Source organism: Plectropomus leopardus, chromosome 9, assembly GCF_026936395.1.
Source record: "Plectropomus leopardus strain MGB_pleo_1.0 chromosome 9, ASM2693639v1, whole genome shotgun sequence".
Classification (NCBI taxonomy): Eukaryota; Metazoa; Chordata; class Actinopteri; order Perciformes; family Serranidae; genus Plectropomus; species Plectropomus leopardus.
Window position 1 is genome coordinate 37,064,828 of NC_142184.1, and position 23,477 is coordinate 37,088,304.

The following is a 23,477-nucleotide window of genomic DNA, read 5'->3' on the forward strand; positions in this document are numbered from 1 at the left end:
GTAACCTGTCTGTTAAAAACAAAAATCGTCTGTTCATGATTGTGCGAGAAGCCAATAAGATAATTGACATGCAGCAGCTCTCCCTCTCAGAGATCTTTGACAGCCGAGTCTTACAGAAGGCACAGTCAATCCTGTCCAGCTTTGATCACCCACTGTTGGAGGAATTCATTTCTCTCCCGTCTGGACGAGATATAAGGTACCTAGGGCACGTACAAATAGGTACAAATTTTCCTTTGTGCCACGTGCAATCAATACAATCAACTTGCATAATTCTTAAATTGCACTGTCCCGGTGGCACGACCTATTTCAATCCTTTTTTAAAATTATTTTAATTGACGACAGGTCTTCACCCACTTCCTCACTTCGTTTATACTCTTTATATTCTTTGATAGCTCTATTTTTATTTTGTTGGGTTGCTCTTGTCAAGTTTAGTTGTGCTGTACATTGCAATGTTGTTTTTGTGTCAATGTTTATTTATTGTTTGTAGTTGTTGTTGGTTGTGCTGTCACTGCAGACCAAATTTCCCCTGGAGGGACAATAAAGCTCTCTGAACTCTGTAATGAAAGGGCATCCAGTCTGACTGAAGTTGGATAAAAAGGCTACCACTGTGGTTCAAAAATGTGTCCTCTTCAGACCGTCATTCTTCATCAGATTTTTGGGTGTGCCAGCCACCTCTTTGAGTGGCTGCGAGTGAATTTCTCATTCTCATTATTATTATTTTAAGGGGCGCTGAGATAAAATTTAGGGGTGATCCTATGGAGCCACCATGCTTGTTAGCAAGTGGCCACATCATCAGGTCACATGTCAAGCATGTTGGCAGCAGTGAAACGGTCTCCACTGACTTCTCTGAGTGGAGGTATAAATAGCTACTGTGCTCAGAGGATTAGTGAGAAAGAGACCAACAACCTCTGAACCAACATGAGTAATACACTTGCATGCATGCACTTACAGCTCTCTAAACTATGCATAGTGATGGTCGATTGAGTCAGTTGTCCTCTGACTTGGATGAGCCCATGGAAAGGCCTCTGGTCTTATTAATGTGTAAAAATACCACTGGAGTAAAAAAAAAAAAAAAAAAAAAAGCCGTGCAGTGTGTCAGATGTCTCAATTCTGTCTCAAATGTCGTTCTTCATATCTTATAAAAACTCTCAAAACCCAATTGTATTAACACTGAACTAGTCTGAAGTACACTGAAGTACTGGGTTTACTGAAGAACTGGGTTTCCAGGGTTATCCTTCTCTGATCTGCTCCTGGTGCTTCCTTTGTTAAGGAAAAGTTTTGCATATTTACAGCTTTGATCAATATTTGATCCATATCTGATAGTGAAGCCAGGATTACCACTATGCTTAGACACGTGTTTGTCTTGCTGTGTATCCTTTGAGCCAATCAGCACATTGATTCTACTACTCCTCTTGACACATGGCAGCCCATTGAGATCCACTTAGTGCTGACGTCATTAAGCTGCTTACCGCAGCAGGTGAATGGAGGGAGAAACTGAGAAAGATTTGTTTACATCGATGTTGGAATAAATGATATTGCAGAGATGATTTTGTAGAAAGAAGAACATACTGGCCTGGGGATTACAACGGTCCGGATTTTTTCCATAGTGTGGAGGTGAAGTTTGGGAGTGATCCAAGCAATCAGGATGGAGTGCAGTGGCCAGGTAACTGATGTGCCATCACACGTGACAAAAATGTTAGAAGTGACAATGACAATGTTGGAGCTCCAGTTTGTTATGTTTGTTTGGCGGGTAATACCAAGGTGACAGTCATAGTGAGTGAATAATCTCTCTGATAACAATATGTGATGATAGCTCAAATAAAGTCATATGGACACACACACCTGGTGCGCACACACACACACACACACACACACACACACACACACACACACACAGAGTCATAGACTCATTAGCGACACTAGTGCATTTATTGCATGGACAGCTCTCAGCACAGGGCAAAAATAAAGACAGTGCAGGCAGTGCGGGCCCATAAGGTTGGGGGCTCTTACAACAACATGTGCGATGGAAAATGAGACCTTTCTGACCAAGCACCACTGTGGAACCTGTATTCCAAGATCTATTAAAATCTTGAATTGCAGCCATTTACTACATATGTTTTTGAAAATCCAAACCCATCTCTATCAGGTTTTTTTCTTTTTTTGTGAAATATTCAGTAATAATCTATTACAAAATAGGACAGTTATTTGGATACATAATTAAAAGAAACAATGGAATTAAATCATTTCTTATTTTTTATGGTATTTTTGTCATACAGATATGCAATAACGATTGAGTTATATGCATGTTGATGTTTAAAAGGATGATTTTTCTGTGATGACTCTTATTTAGCAGTGAGACACTGGTTGATGCTTCAATCAGGAAATGTTTAATATGAGCGCGCGGGTCAGCACAGCAGCATGGACAGAATACTCATACTAACAATGTTGTATAATGTCAAGTCTCTGTTTGATCATGTGACAAAATTATATGTGCACGATAGCATGCACTAGGGGCCATCATAGTAGTGTGCACTAGGGCCCGTCATAACTACCGTACGCCAATGCCTCAGCATGTTTTGGGAGAAAATCAGTCAGCGGATTGACCTGAAAACCACAACTGAGTAAAAGTACAGATTTTTTTTCCCAGAAAATTACTTTGGTAGAAGATGAAGCCACCTATTAGAATATTACTTGAGTAAAAGTCTTAAGGTATTTGATATTAACTATACTTGAGTATCAAAAGTAATGTTATGATACTAAAAATACTTAAGTATGGAAACTAAAAGTACAAGTAAATGTTGGAAATAAAAATCAAGTGCTCAGAATTTGCTGAATTATTACATTAATTTATTTGTAACATACACATTCCACTTGAAGAAAAATTGTTTTATGTCACAACTTAAAGGAATCCAATCCAAATCCAATTTTTCTCTCCCACCCATTCCTTGATTCATCCATTCATCCCTCACTACCTTCTTCTCTTCCTTCTTTACTTTGTAGCAAGTAACTAAAATGCTTGGGGGAAATGTATTGGAGTAAAAGTATTTATTTTATTCAGGAAATGCAGTGGAGCAAAACCAAAGTTGACATAAAAACATAAGTACTCAAAGCAATAATGGTTTGTTGCCTTACACCGCTGCAATCAATATTTTAGAGGGTAGAATGCAGAAGGTAGATTTATTGGTCATTTTTTTAAACAAACTTTAAAAAATGAAATTACAATTATTCTTGATCCTGCTATATCTTGGTTGATTAAAATTACCAGCTACTATGAAGATTCCATCCGGTTGCTTGGTGATGTTGCTGCTGATGGCATTTTTGACTGTGTCCCAACTCTATTCTATTATTACGGTGGCCGACAAGTGCAAACGCGCTGCATATACAGACAGGTGCTGCAAATACAGAAACGCGCTGCATATAAGAAAACAGATGCAAAAGGAAAATGCTGCAAATACAGAAACGTGCTGCAATTAGAGAAACACGCTGCATATCGGAAAACAGATGCAAAACGAAAACGCTACAAATACAGAAACGCGCTGCAAATAAGAAAACAAATGCAAAAAGAAAACGCCTCATATTCAGTCATACAATGGAAGTGCTCCAGGCCTCTAGGGGCAGTGCTGAGCTTCCACCCAAGAGACAGACAGACAGACGCATCAACCTGTGGAGCAGATAGGTACATGAGCGGCAGAGATATTGGTGAGAGGAAAACTGGAGTCGGGAGAGGCAAATGAAAAAGTATGTATTCTTTTTCTTTTTCTTTCTTTCTTTCTTTTTTCCATATGTGGCCCTCATCTTTTACTGTATTATGAAAGTGCAGCTGATTTACATGATGTTAGCATGCTAGAGACTTTGAGTTCTACAAGAGTAATGTATCTGTAGTGGTAATGTTAGCTAACGTTACTGTAACTAACGTTACTTTCCAGGAGACCCCAGGGATTTGATTGCATTTAAGGTTAGATTATTTTCAACCTCGTCTCCACATATGATTGGATACTTTATTGATCAGTGACGGGATTTTGAATAAGAGGAAGGTGGGGAGGTGATGAAGAGGGAGAGAACAGAGTAAAACAAGAGTAGCATAAATTAAACACACACACACACACACACACACACACACACACACACACACGTCGTATTCCTCTAATGTAACATTTCTCTTTATTTAGTGATAATTGCTATTTATGTGATTTTTTGATTGAGTTTACTAAAGGGATTTACCATATCAATGTCTGTATTTCCAGGCTGCCATGTTTTGCCCTTTCTGTGGCCAACATCTACACACCGTTCGAGTGTTCTGTGGCTCATGTGGCAAAAATGTACAGTTTCTGGCAGAAGTGGGAGACAACAGTAAGTAGACTAAAAGTTGTATGTGTTTGTAGATTGTAGAATAGTAGATTATACAATAAAGGGTTCAACATACCCAGTTTGGAATACTTATTACTGGCTAGATACAATAGTTTTCAGTACGGAGATCTACTTTTCTGAACATTTTTTAATGTATAATACAGAGATCATTATTATATTGTAGACTTACTCATTACAGACTTTTAACAGCTCGTATTATAAATCATTTGATATTAGTTCTTGGTTCATAGAATTAAACAATAAATCAGAAACAGATATTGAGAGCTGGGGGCAGGGAGAGTGTTTGTGAGTCCCCACTGTTTTTATGGTGTGAGGTTTTGGTCTTGATAGTTCAAAGCCTTTTAACAGAGGAAAGGGGTTCTGACAGGTGGTGGCCAAGATGGGAGGGGTCTGTCTTCCTGCACTCTTTTGGTCCTCAATGATAAAAAATTAAGGTGAAATGATGAACAGCTGATGATGATGAAAGCAAGGACTTTCACCCAATGATGACAATTATATGCTAATAATAAATAACAACAATGATAATAATTAATAATCTAACATAATACATTCATAAAAATGCAACAAAAGTGCCAAACATAGGAAACAGACATGACATGACATTTATGTTTGGAAAAGTAGATCTCCGTACTGAAAACTATTGTATCTAGCCAGTAATAAGTATTCCAAACTGGGTATGTTGAACCCTTTATTGTACAATCTACTATTCTACAATCTACAAACACATACAACTTTTAGTCTACTTACTGTTGTCTCCCACTTCTGCCAGAAACTGTACATTTTTGCCACATGAGCCACAGAACACTCGAACGGTGTGTAGATGTTGGCCACAGAAAGGGCAAAACATGGCAGCCTGGAAATACAGACATTGATATGGTAAATCCCTTTAGTAAACTCAATCAAAAAATCACATAAATAGCAATTATCACTAAATAAAGAGAAATGTTACATTAGAGGAATACGACGTGTGTGTGTGTGTGTGTGTGTGTGTGTGTGTGTGTGTGTGTGTGTGTGTGTGTTTAATTTATGCTACTCTTGTTTTACTCTGTTCTCTCCCTCTTCATCACCTCCCCACCTTCCTCTTATTCAAAATCCCGTCACTGATCAATAAAGTATCCAATCATATGTGGAGACGAGGTCGAAAATAATCTAACCTTAAATGCAATCAAATCCCTGGGGTCTCCTGGAAAGTAACGTTAGTTACAGTAACGTTAGCTAACATTACCACTACAGATACATTACTCTTGTAGAACTCAAAGTCTCTAGCATGCTAACATCATGTAAATCAGCTGCACTTTCATAATACAGTAAAAGATGAGGGCCACATATGGAAAAAAGAAAGAAAGAAAGAAAAAGAAAAAGAATACATACTTTTTCATTTGCCTCTCCCGACTCCAGTTTTCCTCTCACCAATATCTCTGCCGCTCATGTACCTATCTGCTCCACAGGTTGATGCGTCTGTCTGTCTGTCTCTTGGGTGGAAGCTCAGCACTGCCCCTAGAGGCCTGGAGCACTTCCATTGTATGACTGAATATGAGGCGTTTTCTTTTTGCATTTGTTTTCTTATTTGCAGCGCGTTTCTGTATTTGTAGCGTTTTCGTTTTGCATCTGTTTTCCGATATGCAGCGCGTTTCTCTAATTGCAGCATGTTTCTGTATTTGCAGCATTTTCCTTTTGCATCTGTTTTCTTATATGCAGCGCGTTTCTGTATTTGCAGCACCTGTCTGTATATGCAGCGCGTTTGCACTTGTCGGCCACCGTATATTATAGATTAAAAAATATATATGTCATTCTAATTGTACACAGCTTATGTATGCTTTATAGCAGTGTTTTACACTTCCATTCAAGGAGTAAACATACTCTGCTGATATAGGCTACAAACACAATAAGGACCTCTGAGAATAAAAATTCCCAAAGAGAAAACAAAAAATGTAATTGTAAAGATTTAATAATTATGTCTGTGTTTTCCAAGATGTTTCTGGCTCCATCTCACCACCATTTGCAGTTAAATTCTTGCAGCTATCAGAGGCTCTTCCATTAGTGTGTAGCAACAGCACCCCAAAATCAAATGTTTTTCCATGTCTATACTTTTGCAGTGGTGAAAGAAAAATGAAACCCTATTATTCTCAAGGAAGCAGAAATATCTAAAAGTCCTGCATTACAAAAAGTAAAGGTCCTACATTTGTTAATGAACTTTGTAGCAGGCTATGTAGGAAGCACATAGCCTGCTAAATGTAGCAGGCTTCCAGCTGAATAGCAACCCTCAGTGTTATGTCACTATTGCACTATTGCATTAATTATTACTGATGCATTAATACCAGTATTTAACACTTACAGTCTCTCAAGGGGAAGGTCTTGATGTACAGTTGTGTAATTTAATGATAATTTAAATCATTTGAGTAAAACAGTACAAGTGTCTTGTATTGATCTTTGGTTGAATTTAGATTGTGACATTGGGTGACCAAAATTCAATGTCACGACAATGTCTAATGCCAGCGTCAATCTGTTGTAAAATGCTGACGATGGATGACATTGATATATTTTTGATTTAAAGTTGGATTGTAAAGTAACAAAAATCCAGTGTCTTCCAAATGTCTTTCCCAATGTCATCTTGACGTAGAGTAACAACATTGTTGTTACTTAAGTTTAGAAAGGTATAAAGACCAAAGACAAGCATCTGTAAAATTTCATAATTCTAACATCATCAGACATTTAGACATCATCTGCTTGATTTTCATTACGAAAATTTTAATTTTTATGTCTGTTTGATGTAAGAGCTTATGTCTTTATGGCATCATATCCATGTCTGGTGTTGGTAAATTTGTGTCTGTCTATCTCAAAACCTGCTTTGTATGCTTTTGTGTGACACTGGTAAACACCAGCTTTCTGTGTGTATGTTTTCATTCTTCAGCAGTCCAACAGAAGCACTACAGCTGACACCGAAGCCTGTTTGCCGAAACACTGAGCACCATGTTGCTTAGTTTAGCCACACAGCTAACTGTCGCCCTCACCCGCGGTGACCCTCATGGCTCCTTCACTCCCAATCAACAACAAGGCAAATCCACTCAGCCTGTGTCTAATTGATCAATTGAGCTCAGAGGCAGATTTACTGATGGTGTTTATTCCAAAGTGCTCTGAGCGCAATGTCTGCAATAGTGAACTCGGGGCGCAGGTGGATTGTGAAACAATGGGCCCTTGGGCACAGACAAGTAAACACATCCTTGTACATCAGTAAGTACGAGCTTACTGATGCATCAAGCAATAATAATTGCTTATAATTTATTTTTTTATCATTTGTTTTAAATAAATTATACAAAAAATAAAAACAACTATTCTTTACATAATCAGATCAATATAAAAATGTGTTAGCAAAAATGTAATTCATGTGACAACATTAGTCCCTTGACAACAACTAACTGATGCTTAGGTTTACACTCCACCAGCAATGGCTGAAATGGAATGAAATCTCAGTTTTAAACCAAAAGTAAAAACGTGAGGTGATCTGTCCTGTTGTGTCAGTGTCCACCTGTTTTAGATGAAAGAACTCACTTCTTACACTTCTTACAGAGTTATGACCCAATTCACACACAACTACAGTTGAGTGTTGGCATGAAAGGAATTATACTTTGACCTATCTTATCTTTTTGGCTGTCTTCATGTTGATTTGAAGGAAAACTGCATCACTAAATACTCAGAAAACATTTGGCTTTCATGACATGAAACATTCTTTAGAGCGAGCTTGTTAAATGTCTGTGGGAAAGTGACACAGCCTTATTAAGCAGATGATTACTAGGTAAGCTGTTTTGTTAAATGCGTACCACTTTTTGTGTTTCCTGGTTATAACAACAGGTGACTCCCCAGCTGATGCTGGCTGTGGGGACCGCTGTGATTGGCTCACTCCAGTTTGGCTACAACACTGGTGTCATCAATGCTCCTCAAAATGTGAGTATTTTGTGTGCATGAGATGAGTGAGAAGAAAGGAGGGAAAAGAACAAGAAATATAAAAAGAAGGGTGTGGAAATAATGATGGAGGAAAATGGCAGAGCTATACAATATACATATGCACTCATGGAACTGGAAAGTATTTTGTAAAAGCTGAATCCAGAAGGTCTATTCAGTGCTTTTACCATCACAGCATTTGTTTAGAGAATGGATTTAGTTCACCTGAAAAACCCTTGTCAAACTTTGGCTTTCACTGTTCAGGTTTAAAGACATGATGCATGGCAATAGACTCGTGGAGAGCTCCAAGAACTGATCTGCTAAGTGTACAAAAGTTTACAACAACAGCAAATGTTTGCTACAACAACAAAGCAAAACAAAAGAGTATACACAAGTAATAGAAAGGCTATTTTCCTAAATTACATAAGGTTATATAATCTAGCAAGTAATAATTACACTGTAAATTTGACAAGTTGATTTTACTTTTAAAAAATCAAGGAAACCGATTGCCTTGAAAAAGGTAAGAAAATATAACTATTACGTTATATTTACTTTATATTAGTGCTGCCAGTGTTAATGTGTGAATGGTGATGTGATCAAGGTCCGTAATAACCACATTCATTTTTTTTGTCGCATTAATTGTCAGCCAATATTCTCATCTTTAAGAGGCTGTACTCAGCCGAGTTCTAAAGCGTTATGATACTTGTATAATACGAAACTGACCTAAAACCTGAGGAAAACAAACCGTGTCTTGCTAGAGTCTCATTAAGGCGGCAGAATAACACTCCAAAGTTAGGCTAAATTTTGGCAATGAAGAAATGACATTGCAATTTCACAGGGTCCCTTGACCTTTGACCACGAGATATCAGAATGAAAATGGGTTCTCCCCTTTACAGACATGCCCACTTAATGCCTGCCTGATGCTGTTTTGTTTTTTCTGTCAGTGGATTCCTATTCCGATTATGTATTCTGTTGGTTGCAGACTAGTCAGTCATATTTGTATATTTTTAAACACGTTAATAAAACAGAACCTGCAGATCTCCTAACTTCATCATTAGCAAAATCCTCCTTGTCATGACCAAATTAAGTCAGATTATAAGGTACAATGTACAAGGTAAATTTAGTGTCATTTTTCTTAAACATGGTTAAAGAAGAAATTAAATGTAATTGATTACATTGATCGTATATCCTGCGTTTTTAACACTAAGAAAGAACAAAGTAATTGCACTTGTTATTTTTAAATTGCAAATTATTTGCAGCATTACATAAGTACAACAAAATTATAAGTAAATTTAATATTTAGATATAAATTTAAGATTTATTGTTATTTATTTAACTATATCTAGGAGAAGTAAAGTAAAGTGTATTCACATTTTAGTGTTTATTTTTAAAATGGTTATCATACTTTTCATAATACTTTTCATTATACTGTCTTTTACTCTATCATCTTTGATTGATCACTATGCCCATGAAGTCTCTTAGATTTTTTTGTCTTGTGTGCAAAAGTCAGACTATTATCTTGTGCCAACAAGATAATAGTCTATATACATATATATATATATATATATATACACACACACACATACATATATACATACACATATATGCATATATGAAAAAAAGATGACTCTGAGATGTATTTTGGTCAGCTCAGATCAACTCAGACAGTATTCTGATCAACTAATCTGGATTTTGGATTTTGGACAGACAGGGGATGCAGAAGTACAAATCGTGCAGATATCCACTCTACATGGCTTCTGCATTTTTTGACAAATGCAAACTGTATATATGTAGCACATTTTGTGCATTGAAGAAAAACTTACATATACACTTTTCATGAATGAACTTCTAATTATTATAAAAACAAAAAATATATAATGTAGGAGTTGTAGGATGCCAGAAATGTTGGATATCACCTACTTGAGTCCAGACAGACTTTTGTTTTGTTTTAAAGTCTCATCTGTCAGGTGAAAGACCTCTGAGGCTGTCAGTTACCTGCAACTCTGCAGGTTGTCTGACAGATATCTGAAATGACAGCTAGCAGGTTAATGAGATAATGCAGCCGTTTGTTGAAGGCATTAAGGAGTAAGGAGCTCAAGGTTACCCGGCAGGTGGATTGCTGCCTAAGCTCATGTAACCCCTCAGTTTATAATGACAATAATAGCCAATGTAGGACAATCAGCATGCTGTATAGAGGGGTTTGGGGTTCCTCTACCAAATTTACTGTTTACCCACTGGTAAACTGGTAGTGTATACTGCTGAAGTCTAATGACTGATCTAGGCTACCATGCACTATGAAAGCAATTTGCTTAGCTTTAATAGGGTTAAATTAACCTGGTTGGACACGCTCTTAATGGATTTGTGGCATGCACTTATATGGGCTATAGTTTGTTATTATAAAACCCTAAGAGTCTACCGCCATGTTAGCAGCTATGGTAGGCTGTACTTTGGCACAGCAGGAAGAAACCTCAGGAAGAGCCGCAGAGGGTGATGAGGGATCCCTCTTCAAGGACGTACAGATATGCCTGTTATGATATGAACCATATTAGTTTGGCAAGTTAGTGTACTACCATTTTCAGATTAGCATTTTGAAAGTGCTTGTTGGATACTTATGAATTTGACCTGCTGGTGGTGCAGGAGGAAAAGTAAAATGATCACCAAAGTTAGTGTTCATCCTCTGGGGATCATGCATGTCTCACAGCAAACAATTGAGGTATTTCATTCTGAACAAAAAATATCAACCTGGTGATGGTGCTACTGGAAAAGTCAAGGGATGAATGAAGTCAGTAGTTGCTGAATTATTCCAATGTGGACTAAAGTGGTTGAACAAGTGACTGACCAACATTGAGCAAACCTTGAGACAAACAAGGTTACTCTGTAATAATTCGTCTTACACTCTGTGTTGCTTTGTGTTGTAGATCATTGAGAGCTTCTACAATGAGACGTGGAGTGACAGGTTTTCAGAGCCCATCTCTCAGAGTACTTTAACAGCTCTGTGGTCACTGTCTGTGGCCATCTTCTCTGTGGGAGGAATGTTCGGCTCCTTCTCCGTCGGCCTCTTTGTCAACCGCTTCGGCAGGTAGGAATCCTGTAATGACCAACAACGTTATTAATCATGCTTTCACTTAAAAATGTCAAACAGACTATAAATGACTCTTCTTATTATCTCTAAAGGAAGAACTCTATGCTCGGGGCCAACGTGCTCGCCTTTATTGCTGCTGCATTTATGGGCTTCTCCAAGATGGCTGCTTCATTTGAGATGCTTATCATAGGACGTTTCATAGTGGGTCTCTTCTCCGGCCTATCCACTGGCTTTGTGCCCATGTATGTTGAGGAAATCTCACCCACGTCCCTCCGTGGAGCATTAGGAACTCTGCATCAGCTGGGTGTAGTGATTGGCATTCTCATGGCTCAGGTAAACTCCTTAACCTTTCAACCCCAGTTGTACTTTCATTTCCAACCTTCAGTAGCTTTAGAACATGAAAAAAAAATCCATATAGTGTGACACTATCACCATTTAAAGCTTAACACTTACAGTACACATCAGGAGTGTCTCTAGGAATTGAGAACATTGGGGGCTTAGCCCTAGACCTCTGTAGGGGGATCCTCCTTTTAGATGAAATGCTCTATTTTGATGCTTTTTTATGCTCTCTGTCACCTTATATACCCTGAAAAACATTTTTTTAAACTTTAATTATGAATGGCAGATTAGTAGTTGTTGTCTTGACTCGAGAAGAAAAAAACAATATGTGTTTTTGTTAAAAGTGGTCTTATTAAACTAAGTACATTTAGTCAAGTTCAAGTAGTGGAAAGATTATTAGATCCATGCTTTAAAATAATCATTATTATGGGCTGTTTGTTATCAGTGGGGAGGGGGGGCAAGTGCAAAAAGAGGGAGGCATGTCAAATAATTAATTGATAGGGGAAGGGCATACAACTCTATGTTTTTAATTATAATTCAAAAAAGAAACAAGAATCATTTAAACGTTTTTACATCTTTTTTTCTTCAAGCAGTTCTAGTGATTTTTTTTCACTTGAAAATGTTTGACCTTTTTTTTTTTAAATTTATTTGGATTAATATTTAAAGAACATGTAGGTGCCAAACCTTAAGATGCCACTTCAGTCTGAACAGACATGCAACCTGTATCGGAATTCAGTGCAACTTTTACTTCACTGTAGATCGACATCCCACCACAAAATTAAGAGAACTCTGTGTGTCCATTAGTCGGTGTCTGCATCCATTTTTCTCCACATTGGGTTGCCCACTCAATCTGAAATTGCATATGGACATTTAGAATTGCCATAGAAACTGATGAAGCCCTTTGTCTCATTTAGCTACCCAATTAATGAATCTAAAAAGCGTTATTGTAAATAAATGTATTACTATTACATCTCTTTATTCTTTTTATTTCACTCTTTGGTATAAATGGGACAGGCCCCACTGTTATAATAGTAATTAATGATTTAAGAAATAATAATTTTAAACTGTACATCGTCCCTTTCAAATAAAATAAACGTTACTAATCCACAACGTCTACGCTCATAGGTTGGAGTTCTTTCCTAACTATGCTCAACTCCTCTTGAAGCAGGAAATATTGACATAAAATTAGATGGTGATTTTAATTAAATCCTGGACCAAGATTTAGACAGATCCCTTTCTTGGTGAAGAAAGGCTAATTTGCTATAGGTCTCCTAATAAGTGAAGTGGTTGTTGTCTGTCATTGTCCCGTTGTTTAAACTTGTAATAATTTATTAGAAATCTGGCCAGGGGACACTCACAGCAGCCCCATACATGTTTCAAGGGTTTTAGGATGTTTCTAGGATTTCAGGACATGTTTCTGACTTTAGGACATTTCTCTAATTTTATTATATCTCTTGGATTTTTGGATGTTTCTAGGATTTTAGGACATGTCCAGGATTTTAGGATAATTCTAGGATTTTAGCACATTTCTGGGATTTTAGCATTTTAGGGGCTTAGCTAGGATCTCTGTCAGGGGGTGCAGGGAATCCTCCACTGGCACTTTTTTGATAAACAAGCTCTATTTTGATTCTGTTTTATGCACTTTGGCACCTTGTGTATAAAATAATATTTATTTTCATGCAGTTATTTCATCAGTACAAAAAGGCAAATGTCTCTATTTAGATAATCTATTGCATATGGTCTAAAGCGCATTGTCTAAATGCTTTTAGGGCTGCCAAAGTCCATTTTGCCAGTTAAATTGCGGATAATCTGGGCACTAGGTGCGGCACACAGCGCAGAGGAGTTTTATTTAGACTCTGAATTAGTCATGAGTGTGTTTTGGGCGGAACATGAATTAACCAATCTGTGCGTCAGCTCCCATTTCCTTTAAAAACCAGGTGCGCCAGGAATTGGCGGATTGTGATCTTACTGAAGAATTTGGCGATTTACAAATGTGAGAAGTGTTCTGCTGAAGAAACCGATTTGCTTGTGCGCGAGGTGAAGGTGCACGAGCAGATAATTTGTGGAAGCAGTAGATATCCTCAAAAGCAGCAGAGGTAAAGCGGGCATGAGAGGACGTGGTGGTGTAGGTTCAATCATTTTTTGGAACCTCCAGAATGACCTTACAATGCAGAAAAGTGCACAGTGATGTGAGGAGGAGGGGTAAACAAAGCTTGCCGCTCAGCAGAAACGGGAGGAGCCAGCTGATCTCTCAGTGCCTGTGCTGCTGCTGGCATATTTGGGTTAACTGGCATCAGCCTCACACCATCCTACGTCCTGTAATATGCCCTCATTTATGCCCAAGAGACATCCATTACGCATATCAGTGTTGTGCAACACACAACATGCCACAAAGAATGCTGGGACTTTGAAAGCTGTATTGTGATGTTCCACCTGATTTATCCAAACATCTGAGCTGCATGCAGGTGCATCTTGTTATCTGAGTAATCCGCCCTTTAAATAGCAGGAAACAGACTGTGCCTTTGACTTCAGACCAGCTTTTATTTGGCCAATAGCGCATTCACTCTCTGTTGCCTCAAAATAGCAATCTGCAAACAGTGCGCCTGACCACACCTCACTTTAAGACTGACAGGCCCAGGGGCGCACAGATGGGCGCAAGTACATTTGTTATTTAAAGGACATGTGCGCCGGGCCTGAAAATGACAGCTGCGCCAGTCTCAATTGCATTGCGCCATGCGCCGCCTTGTGTCAAGCCTAAGATACAGCCCAAAGTGTTTTCAGCAGATTGACACGACTCTGTTGTTGTACTGAAGCAATTAGTTCAGCTGAAAGGTGCATTACACTGCATTTTAAATTTGCCTGAGTCTGATCTACAGTATGTCATAAAGAGCTGTGTTTCTGCAGCTGGGGTAAATAAAGGACCCAACATTCAGGCTGACAATTTCATTAAAATTATTACAATTATGTTTACAAGCACACAGTAATCCAGTCCTAATGGGATTAAGGTTTTAACTTGAGTGGGGAGGAGCCACCACACTGGTGTTATGCCAATGTGATCATGCTGATAGTCTGAGTCATGTAAACACATTTGTCCAGTTTCTGTCCAGTTGGCAATACACACACACACACACACACACACACACACACACACACACAAACACAGTCTCTTGTGCAGAGTAGGGAATTCACTGAATCCATCAACATGTGACTTATGCATTGCCTAACTGACTGAGCTAACGTTACAACTTAGCAAAACCAATCATTCACAGCATGAGAACATTTTATTTCAGGGGAAACAAGCTAAATACGACACTATGTTGAGGTTGACCTCTTGACTCCTGTCATCATATTAATATTCTAATCTACACATGTGATTGGCTGCAAGGAGGCATCTAATTGGCTACAGATAATTCCCTTTAAAAAATCAATTTGTGAATCGAGCTGCAGCAGGAGATTCCCAGTGAAAAATATTTTGGGGGAAATATGTATTTATATATATGTATATGTATTTATATATAAGCCAAAGCTGTGGCAATTTGGGGTTCAGTATTTTGCCCAAGGATAGTTTGACATGTTGACTGGAGGAGCCGGGGATCAAACTGCTGACCCTCCGATTAGAGGACAACCCGCTCTACCTGGTCCATTGGCCATTTACAAAATACATTTTTCTCATGGTTATATGGTACAGTGTTGTATACAGTGTGTGTAAGCAGTTTGTTGTGTTTGTTATGTAGATCTTTGGAATTGAATCCATTATGGGGAATGCCTCCCAATGGCCCCTCCTGTTAGGTTTCACTCTGCTGCCGGCTATGCTGCAGTGTGCCCTGCTGCCCCTCTGCCCTGAGAGCCCCCGCTACCTCCTCATCAACTGCAACGAGGAGAGCAAAGCACACAGCAGTGAGACACACACACACACACACACACACACACACAAACACACACTTTCAGATGCACTTTTTCCCCCACACAAATACATTTCACAAAAAACACAACTATATAGTAAAGCAACATCATTTTTGTCAAGAGTGAAAGCAGTTATGACAATCACTGTGCTCAAATACCAACTCACTCATGCTTCTCTACAAGTTCCTACAGTGAAATGAGCTGGCACAGATGTGCGCTTATACCTCATCTTTTGCACATAGCCTGCCAAACACATGTGGCCCCCTCAGTGTGGGGCAGCTTTATTAAAGGGTAACTGTGGCATTTTTCAACCTTGATCGTATTTAACAATGTTTTTGTGTTCAAGTGAACTTTTTTGAAATTGGTTCGGTATTGCAAGAGAGGGCACCTGTCGGCAGCTGCGCAGTGTAACCAGTTAAAAGTGGTTCTTTTTGCCACAGGCAGTCTGAAATTGTTTGTTTTTGTATATTTATGTCATTCAAGAAGACGCAGTGTTTTTAAATCTCACGAGGTCGCAGGAAGACAAAGCTAAAACTGTTAGTGAGAGTTGGAAAGAGTGTTGCCAGGAATGGTTTGTGTTGGATAACAGAAAACATAGTTTAGTATTATCTAAAAGATTATAGATAAATGAAAAAAAAAGTGTTTGTTTTTGCACACTACTGAATTGTGCCACCAAAATATCGTGCTATACTCAGTAAAACTTAGGCACAATAAACTGGATCAAGTGAAAAGTAAAAGGACACATCAGACACTCAGAGAAACAATCTAAGCCTGTCTGTGGAAAAAAATAACCACTTTTAGTGGACGTGCGGTGACAGTGCACAATTGCCCCATCTGGTTACATGGCAAGCTGGCAGCTGCTGCTTTCAATACTGGACCAATTTTAAAAATTGTGGTTCCCATTAGACCCCTAGACACAAAAACATGGGAAAAATGGTCCCGGTTGAAAATTGCAGAAGTTACCCTTTAATCCCTCTCCAGGCTGAAGATTTATTGTCTTCCAGTCTTGGTGAAGCTGCGGGGCACTGAGGACGTGAGTGAGGACATGCAAGAGATGAAGGAGGAGAGCCAGCAGATGATGAGGGAGAAGACGGTGACCATCCCTGAGCTGTTCCGCTCGCCCATGTACCGCCAGCCCATCTTTGTTGCCATCATGCTGCAGCTCTCCCAGCAGCTGTCTGGAATCAATGCTGTAAGTCAGAGAAACAGAGTGTAGCTGTCTGTCCTGTTCAGTGTCGGAGGGATGAGGTCAGGTTTGGGAATATATCAGGATGCCAAGAGAGACCTGAAGGGCATTACATAGGCAGAGCGACTGTGTAAATACACTAACACAAACTCTGTTCCCTGTGTTATGTCTCCATCTTTAGGTGTTTTACTACTCAACTGGGATCTTTGAGCGAGCAGGAGTGTCCCAGCCCGTCTATGCAACCATTGGTGCAGGAGTGGTCAACACTGCCTTCACTGTGGTTTCTGTGAGTCACAAAAGAACCAGAACAAAAAGCCTCACGTGTTTAACTCTTTGAAACCTGGGCAATGAGTGACTTAAGGAAACTACCTGAAAATGAGCAAATAAATAAAATAAAATAAAATAAAAAAACAGAAAATAAAAAACCCACAAACACACAAAAACAAAAATACTCTTGAAATATATTAATATAATAATTATAAATATAGCTAGTGTGTGTGGTTATCTGTCTATATGTGTCAGCCCTGCGATAGTCTGGCGACCTGTCCAGGGTGTACCCTGCCTTCCGCCCGATGACAGCTGGGATAGGCTCCAGCCCCTCCGTGACCCTTACGAGGACAAGCAGTTACAGAAAATGAATGAATGAATGAATAAATATAGCTCTCTGGAACTTTTCCCCGGGCTTTTTAACAAATACTTTTCCAAATCTACTTTGTGGGACAGTTCTTTCCATGTTTCTCTTTGCCTTTTTCCCCATGTTTTTGAAAGAAATCTTTTTGCTCAGGGTTAAAATATTAAATACTTGTAAAAGGCATCCAAATGTAGCACAGGGAAAGTAATGTCAATGCAGGTTTCAAAGGGCTAAATCTACAGCATTTCACCTTCGTGCTGATGCATTCTCTGCATCTGTGCAGTTGTTTGTGGTGGAGCGTACAGGAAGGAGACCACTTCACCTCATCGGTTTGATGGGAATGGCAGTTTCGGCAGTTTTTCTAACTGTTGCCATGGCGTTGTTGGTAAGTGCTCAAGGTGATCTAACTCCATGAGGCTTTTTAAACACAGTGACTGAAAGTCTCTCTGCTGTGCTGTGTCCTTCAGGATGAGTTCAAATGGATGTCCTATATCAGCATTGTGGCTATCTTTAGTTTTGTTGCCTTTTTTGAAATTGGCCCCGGCCCTATCCCCTGGTTCATCGTGGCTGAGCTCTTCAGCCAGGGGCCCCGACCTGCTGCCATTGCAGTTGCTGGTTTCTCCAATTGGTCGGCCAACTTCTTAGTGGGGATGTGCTTCCAATATGTTGAGGTAAGACAGCTTCAATTTCAAATAATATTGGCAAGGGGTATTATTTCAAGTCTGTTGGTGTGTTGTGATATGTATATTTTAGCATATGTATTGTGGTATGTGTATTGCAATATATGTATTCTGGTATATGTTGTGATGTATGTATTTACTTAGGTATGTATATTGTAGTATGTGTATTTTATTGTTCCCTTCCATGTTTATAGTGTATTGTGGTTTTATGATGTTTGAAATATTATTAACACCGTACGTCAACATGTAAAAGCCTGTAAAACCCTAGCGACAAGAGTTGAAAATTAGCCATAGCCAACTCTATGCAATACCTCAGTCTTATACTCTGTACTGGAACTGTGTTAAATTGCATCATCCCTATGAAAAAAAAAAACATAAAACAATTAAACTGTTATATTTATCTTCACTCAGAAATGTTGTTAACCTTACCAACTGTTGACTGTTGCACTATGTATCATAACATGTGCCCATATTCAAAATAAATTATTAAATTAAATTATTATTATTATTATTATTTTTTACTTTGATGTCCCGCAGCAACTCTGTGGCCCCTATGTCTTCATCATCTTCACCGTCCTGCTGCTTGGCTTCTTCATCTTCACCTACTTCAAGGTGCCAGAGACGAAGGGCCGCACCTTCGATGAGATTGCAGCAGGTTTCCGTCAGTCAGCTGGTCATGGTGCTGACAAGTACTCAGCCCCTGAAGAGTTCAACACCCTGAGGGGGGACGACCCTGACCTCTGAAAGCTGCTTACATGCACACACACTTACAGGCTGCAAATGTTGTGTTTCAGATGTCCTGCAAGCTAATGTTAGGGCCAGTATTACAGATGAGCTTTAGTCTTAATACAGTCTGTAACAAAGATGGATGGACTGACTGACGTCAGCCTTGTTAGTTAGGGTCAGTCTTTAGCAGGTCTGCTTTCAGCACTTGTGACATCCCATAGGCTTTTACATGATGTTAGAGAGAGGCAGGGATGTGCTGCAGAAGAGAAAGCAGGCTGATTTTAAACTAGACTTGGGTGGTATGTATTATTTCATATCCTCATACCTTCAGGAAATTATATGAGGGTATATGGTATATGATGGTTTAATTGTGCGTCCCCCCCCCCCAAACTGCGAGTGTGCTGCTTACATTCAGCTTTTCAGGCAAATCAACACACAACAGAAACCCACAAAATTTAAAGAAAAAAAATATTCTTACACCTGTTTTCCTTATTAAGCAGAAAAATAAATCTGAACTCCCTTGAATTCAACTTTCTCTCAGTCCATGAAGACTGATGAGGCTTAATTGCCTTGATAACTCACCATAAAACACATCTCGCATTAATAAATCCTGTGTTCCAACAATGACCAATTCAGATAGTTTCTCTCTGCCTGCTGGCCTCCGGCTGTTTACAGTCCTGTAACTTCTTCTCCATCACCAGGTGTTGCTATCTCTTTCAGCTCAGCTGCCTGTTCCACCGTTCACGACCAAAGTCTGAGCTTTGGTGGTGCATGCTGTGCACTACATACAAGGAGTTTTATAGAAAGAGGAGTGCCTGTATTTGTGACAGTATTGAAAATCACACCTTAAGGATTTCATAATACCCTGATACACTGTAATACAACCCACGGCTATTTTAAACTGCAAATATTTGGAGTTGCATAATGTAGAATCATTCTTATTCAAAGTGGACAAAAGAAAAACGAATCTTTAGTATGCACTTTGAAACTATATAACAGAAATGAAAAAGGGTACTGAGAGTTTCATTTTTTATTTTGGAGTTAAAATGATCTGGTTTGGTTGATTGCTTATGTTGATTTGAACTTTCTCTGCTGTTCACATGGTCATTGTGATAGAGTGAACCAAAGTATCACATACTGAAGTACATATACTTCAAAGCATGTTGCCACACCTCAAAAAGTGATGCCAAACAAGTTGGTTTGGTTTTGGCAGCTGATGGAGAATCTCTTTTGTGGAGTTTTTTACTTAAGTCATCATTCTTAAGACAGATTGGAGAATTTTTGCCACCAAATGTCTCCATCAACAAACCCCAAATATTCACACAACAGTGAAAGGAAACACTAATTATTTGCCAAATTCCTGGAAATGTGGCACAAAATTGAATGACATTCGGACAGAAACTTGACCTCTGATGCGCTAAGATACTAAGAACAAAGTTTGACTTAGTTGAATTTGCTGAAGGTTTTTGAGTCCATGTTTATTTCCTACAAACAAATACCGCAACATTGCTGCCACTGTGTCATGAGTTCATCAACAGCTCGCTCAATGGCCAATATTGTGTAAATAAGCCACCCAGGACTTTCTCTAACAATTTAAATTTGTTGTTAAACAACATTTCATTCTTGTGTCTGTAATCTTGGGCAAAGAGGAGTCCTAACTAAGGCCACATTTACATGGAAACGATCCAGAGAAAACAGTACCATTTTCTGTGTATTGTTTAAAAAAAATTCCACGTTTACACGACAATGTTTTGAAAACAAACGCTGTGCACACGGATCCGCAAAAACGACTAAAACCGCTTTAGTATATGTGCCAGGCCAATAGTGAGCGCTGTGATTTTGTGATGAACGCGCATGCGCACATACACTACCTTTTACAGAGCGGTGAGATTTAAACATATGGAGATGGGTAATGCACGAACATTTGCACGTGTCTGTATTTGGACCTTCGTCCGCGCAGAGGTGGGTTTAGTAGAAGGTGTATGTAAGTAATACATCTCCGTTGATCAAAGTGATGGTGTAGTAAATCTACATTTTGCCGGAGTATCGCTGTTAAATTAAGGAGGGTGAGCAGCACAAACAGCACTCCGGAGTTTGCCAGTGTTGTTGTCCACCTACTGGCACATGGCTACTGACTGAGACCGTCATACATGTGTGCAAAAACTCCTCGATGCCAGAGGAAACTCCGTATTTCCAGTTTACATGACAAAGAAAACAGTGGCGCTCTCAAAAGTTTGCACTTTGGAACCCGTTTTCAAATTTGAAAGTTTTCAGGCACACAAAACGGCTTGTGTAAATGAACAGCCAAAATATAACTAAAGGTTACGGTTTTCTCGTGAAATCATTTCCATATAAACGTGGCCTAAAATAACAAACTCTCTTCCCCACAGACATTTATCTTCACCTGGCAGACTAAACATGTGTCCATCTACTGCAACACAAAGTCTTTGTCAGTTTTTTAGGATATCACTTTGGAGCTTACAGACACATTTCACCCTCATGTATGTACAAAAGTTTAACATTTTATGGAATATGCATATTTACTTTTTGTTGATTAGCCTGTTGTATCCATAACTTGTTTAATCTGTACAAAAGCCAAAGAGTGAAAATGACAATGAAATACTTTAGGGATTTTATGTGCAGAGAACAGTATCTTGCTGAGAGCTTGCTGCTTGTCTGCTCAGACCCCAGAGTATTTACATTTATATAACAATGAATTATAATAGTAATGATTTTGAAATATTTGAACGTCAGCTTTTGCTTTAGCTTAACACATAAGAAATGAATTTATCACTCATTGCTTACAATTTTAATTATTTACTTCACTATGTCAACTGTTTGTTTTTCATTATTGTTTTCAATCAATTAATGTATTTTTTTGTAATAATGGACTTCATTTTAACTAAATCCACAGGTCAGAACATCATATTTACTGTTTATTGTAGCTTTTGTATGTATATGTACTGTATAATTAATTCATGAGCTTACTAAATATATACTATCCATCTTACATTTATATACTATATTCACAGTTACATTTCTATGTTTATTGTATTAACATACCATTCATGTAAATGGATATTTTTAGATGGCAAAATATTTAAAACTAATGAATATTGAAATCCTTTTGTGTATGTTTTATTTTTCTGGGCTGCATACAAAAGGTTTGCTACTCCCGTGAAAGTTTTTTTACACAGATCACAAACACATATTAATCCATGGGAAGATTTATATATTTATACATGAACAGTAAAAGTTGCCAGTCACCACATTGTGTCTGAGAGACATTAGTGCAAGAGGACTGTTTTTTACAGAATGAATGAACTGTTATTTGTACATTATGAAATTGTTGTGATCTACAGGATTTTAGAAAATCAAAGATGTAATAAACCCCAGGTTCACTTGTTTTTCCAAATACATGTTAATGCAAGCTAATGATAGCAACCAGTTTCAATGGCAATACTATAATAAAGCAGAGAATAAATGCACTCTTTTAAAGACAAAAGTTGTAAAGTTATGACACTAACTTTGTTTCAATAAAAAAGTCAAAAGTGTTATTATGAGATAAGGTCATTATTTTGTAAGGACATTTGTTATATGACATTAAAGTTGCATTTTAGAAGAAAAAGTCAATAAAAGTTCTGCGCTTGGACCAAAGCTGGGTACTCTATAGATGCTTCCCTTAGGCTGAATGATTAGAAATCACACCATAAACTTTGACTGTTATGCACATGATACGCAGTTACTATCATTCAAGCTGGAAGAAACTAATCAGTCAACTAAACTTAACGTATGTCTTAAGGACATATAAACCTGGATAAGCTGCAGTTTCCTGATGTTAAACTCAGACAACACAGAACTGATAGGACTTGGCCCCAAACCCTATTTACTCTTTAATGATAAAGTTTGTCTGGATGGCATTGCCCTCACCTTCAGCAACACCGTAGGAACTGTGGAGCAATCTTTGATCAAGATTTGTCCTTTAATTCCCATATAAAACGAACTTCAAAGACAACCTTTTTTCACCTGTGTAATATTGCAAAAAGATAAGAATATCCTGTCTCAAAAAGATGCAGAAAAACAGGTCCATGCATTTGTTACTTCTAGGTTGGATTATTGTTATTCCTTATTATCAGGTTGTTAAAAAAAAAAAAAAAAAAGACTCTCCAACTGGTCCAGAATGCTGTGGCACATGTACTGATCACAACATATACAAGCATCACATATTCGTATGTTAGTCGTATGAGGTTAATAGAAAGAAGCAACGTCATTCTCCTGACATACTGCAAACGGGCACTAGAGGGAGCTCACAGTTCAGTACAAACATTACATGAATGTTGGGCCCCTACAAGTGTTTTTTTCATGTCATCTACATGTGAGTGAACACAGGTGTGTGCAGGAAAACTTTTATTCAGGATAGCTACAAGCAGTTAAGTGTAGGTATTTCTGCCTGACACCTGTGTGATAGAGAAACAGTTCAAAGGGGGGTTAGATACGTTAAAATGTAGTGCTTTAAATGAGCACTACTGAAGAAACTTAAAAAGTTCCTTATTAAAATCCAAGTCAATTAATTAAAATAAAATATTAAAAAAGAGAAAAATTAGGTAAGAAATGGAAGTTAAA

The 23,477-nt window shown here is 38.3% G+C and overlaps 1 protein-coding gene across 1 annotated transcript; it reads left to right on the top strand.

Annotated features, from left to right (window-relative positions):
• The first annotated feature begins 1,478 nt into the window (after positions 1–1,478).
• Positions 1,479–22,408, top strand: LOC121947150 (solute carrier family 2, facilitated glucose transporter member 1-like). Its single transcript, XM_088082679.1, has 10 exons — positions 1,479–1,663; positions 8,218–8,310; positions 11,226–11,386; positions 11,482–11,722; positions 15,463–15,625; positions 16,636–16,823; positions 16,999–17,103; positions 17,732–17,833; positions 17,916–18,119; positions 18,666–22,408. Exons 1-10 carry the CDS (start codon positions 1,646–1,648, stop codon positions 18,870–18,872), a joined length of 1,482 nt encoding a protein of 493 aa, XP_087938805.1. The 5' UTR covers positions 1,479–1,645; the 3' UTR covers positions 18,873–22,408.
• The last annotated feature ends 1,069 nt before the right edge of the window (positions 22,409–23,477 follow it).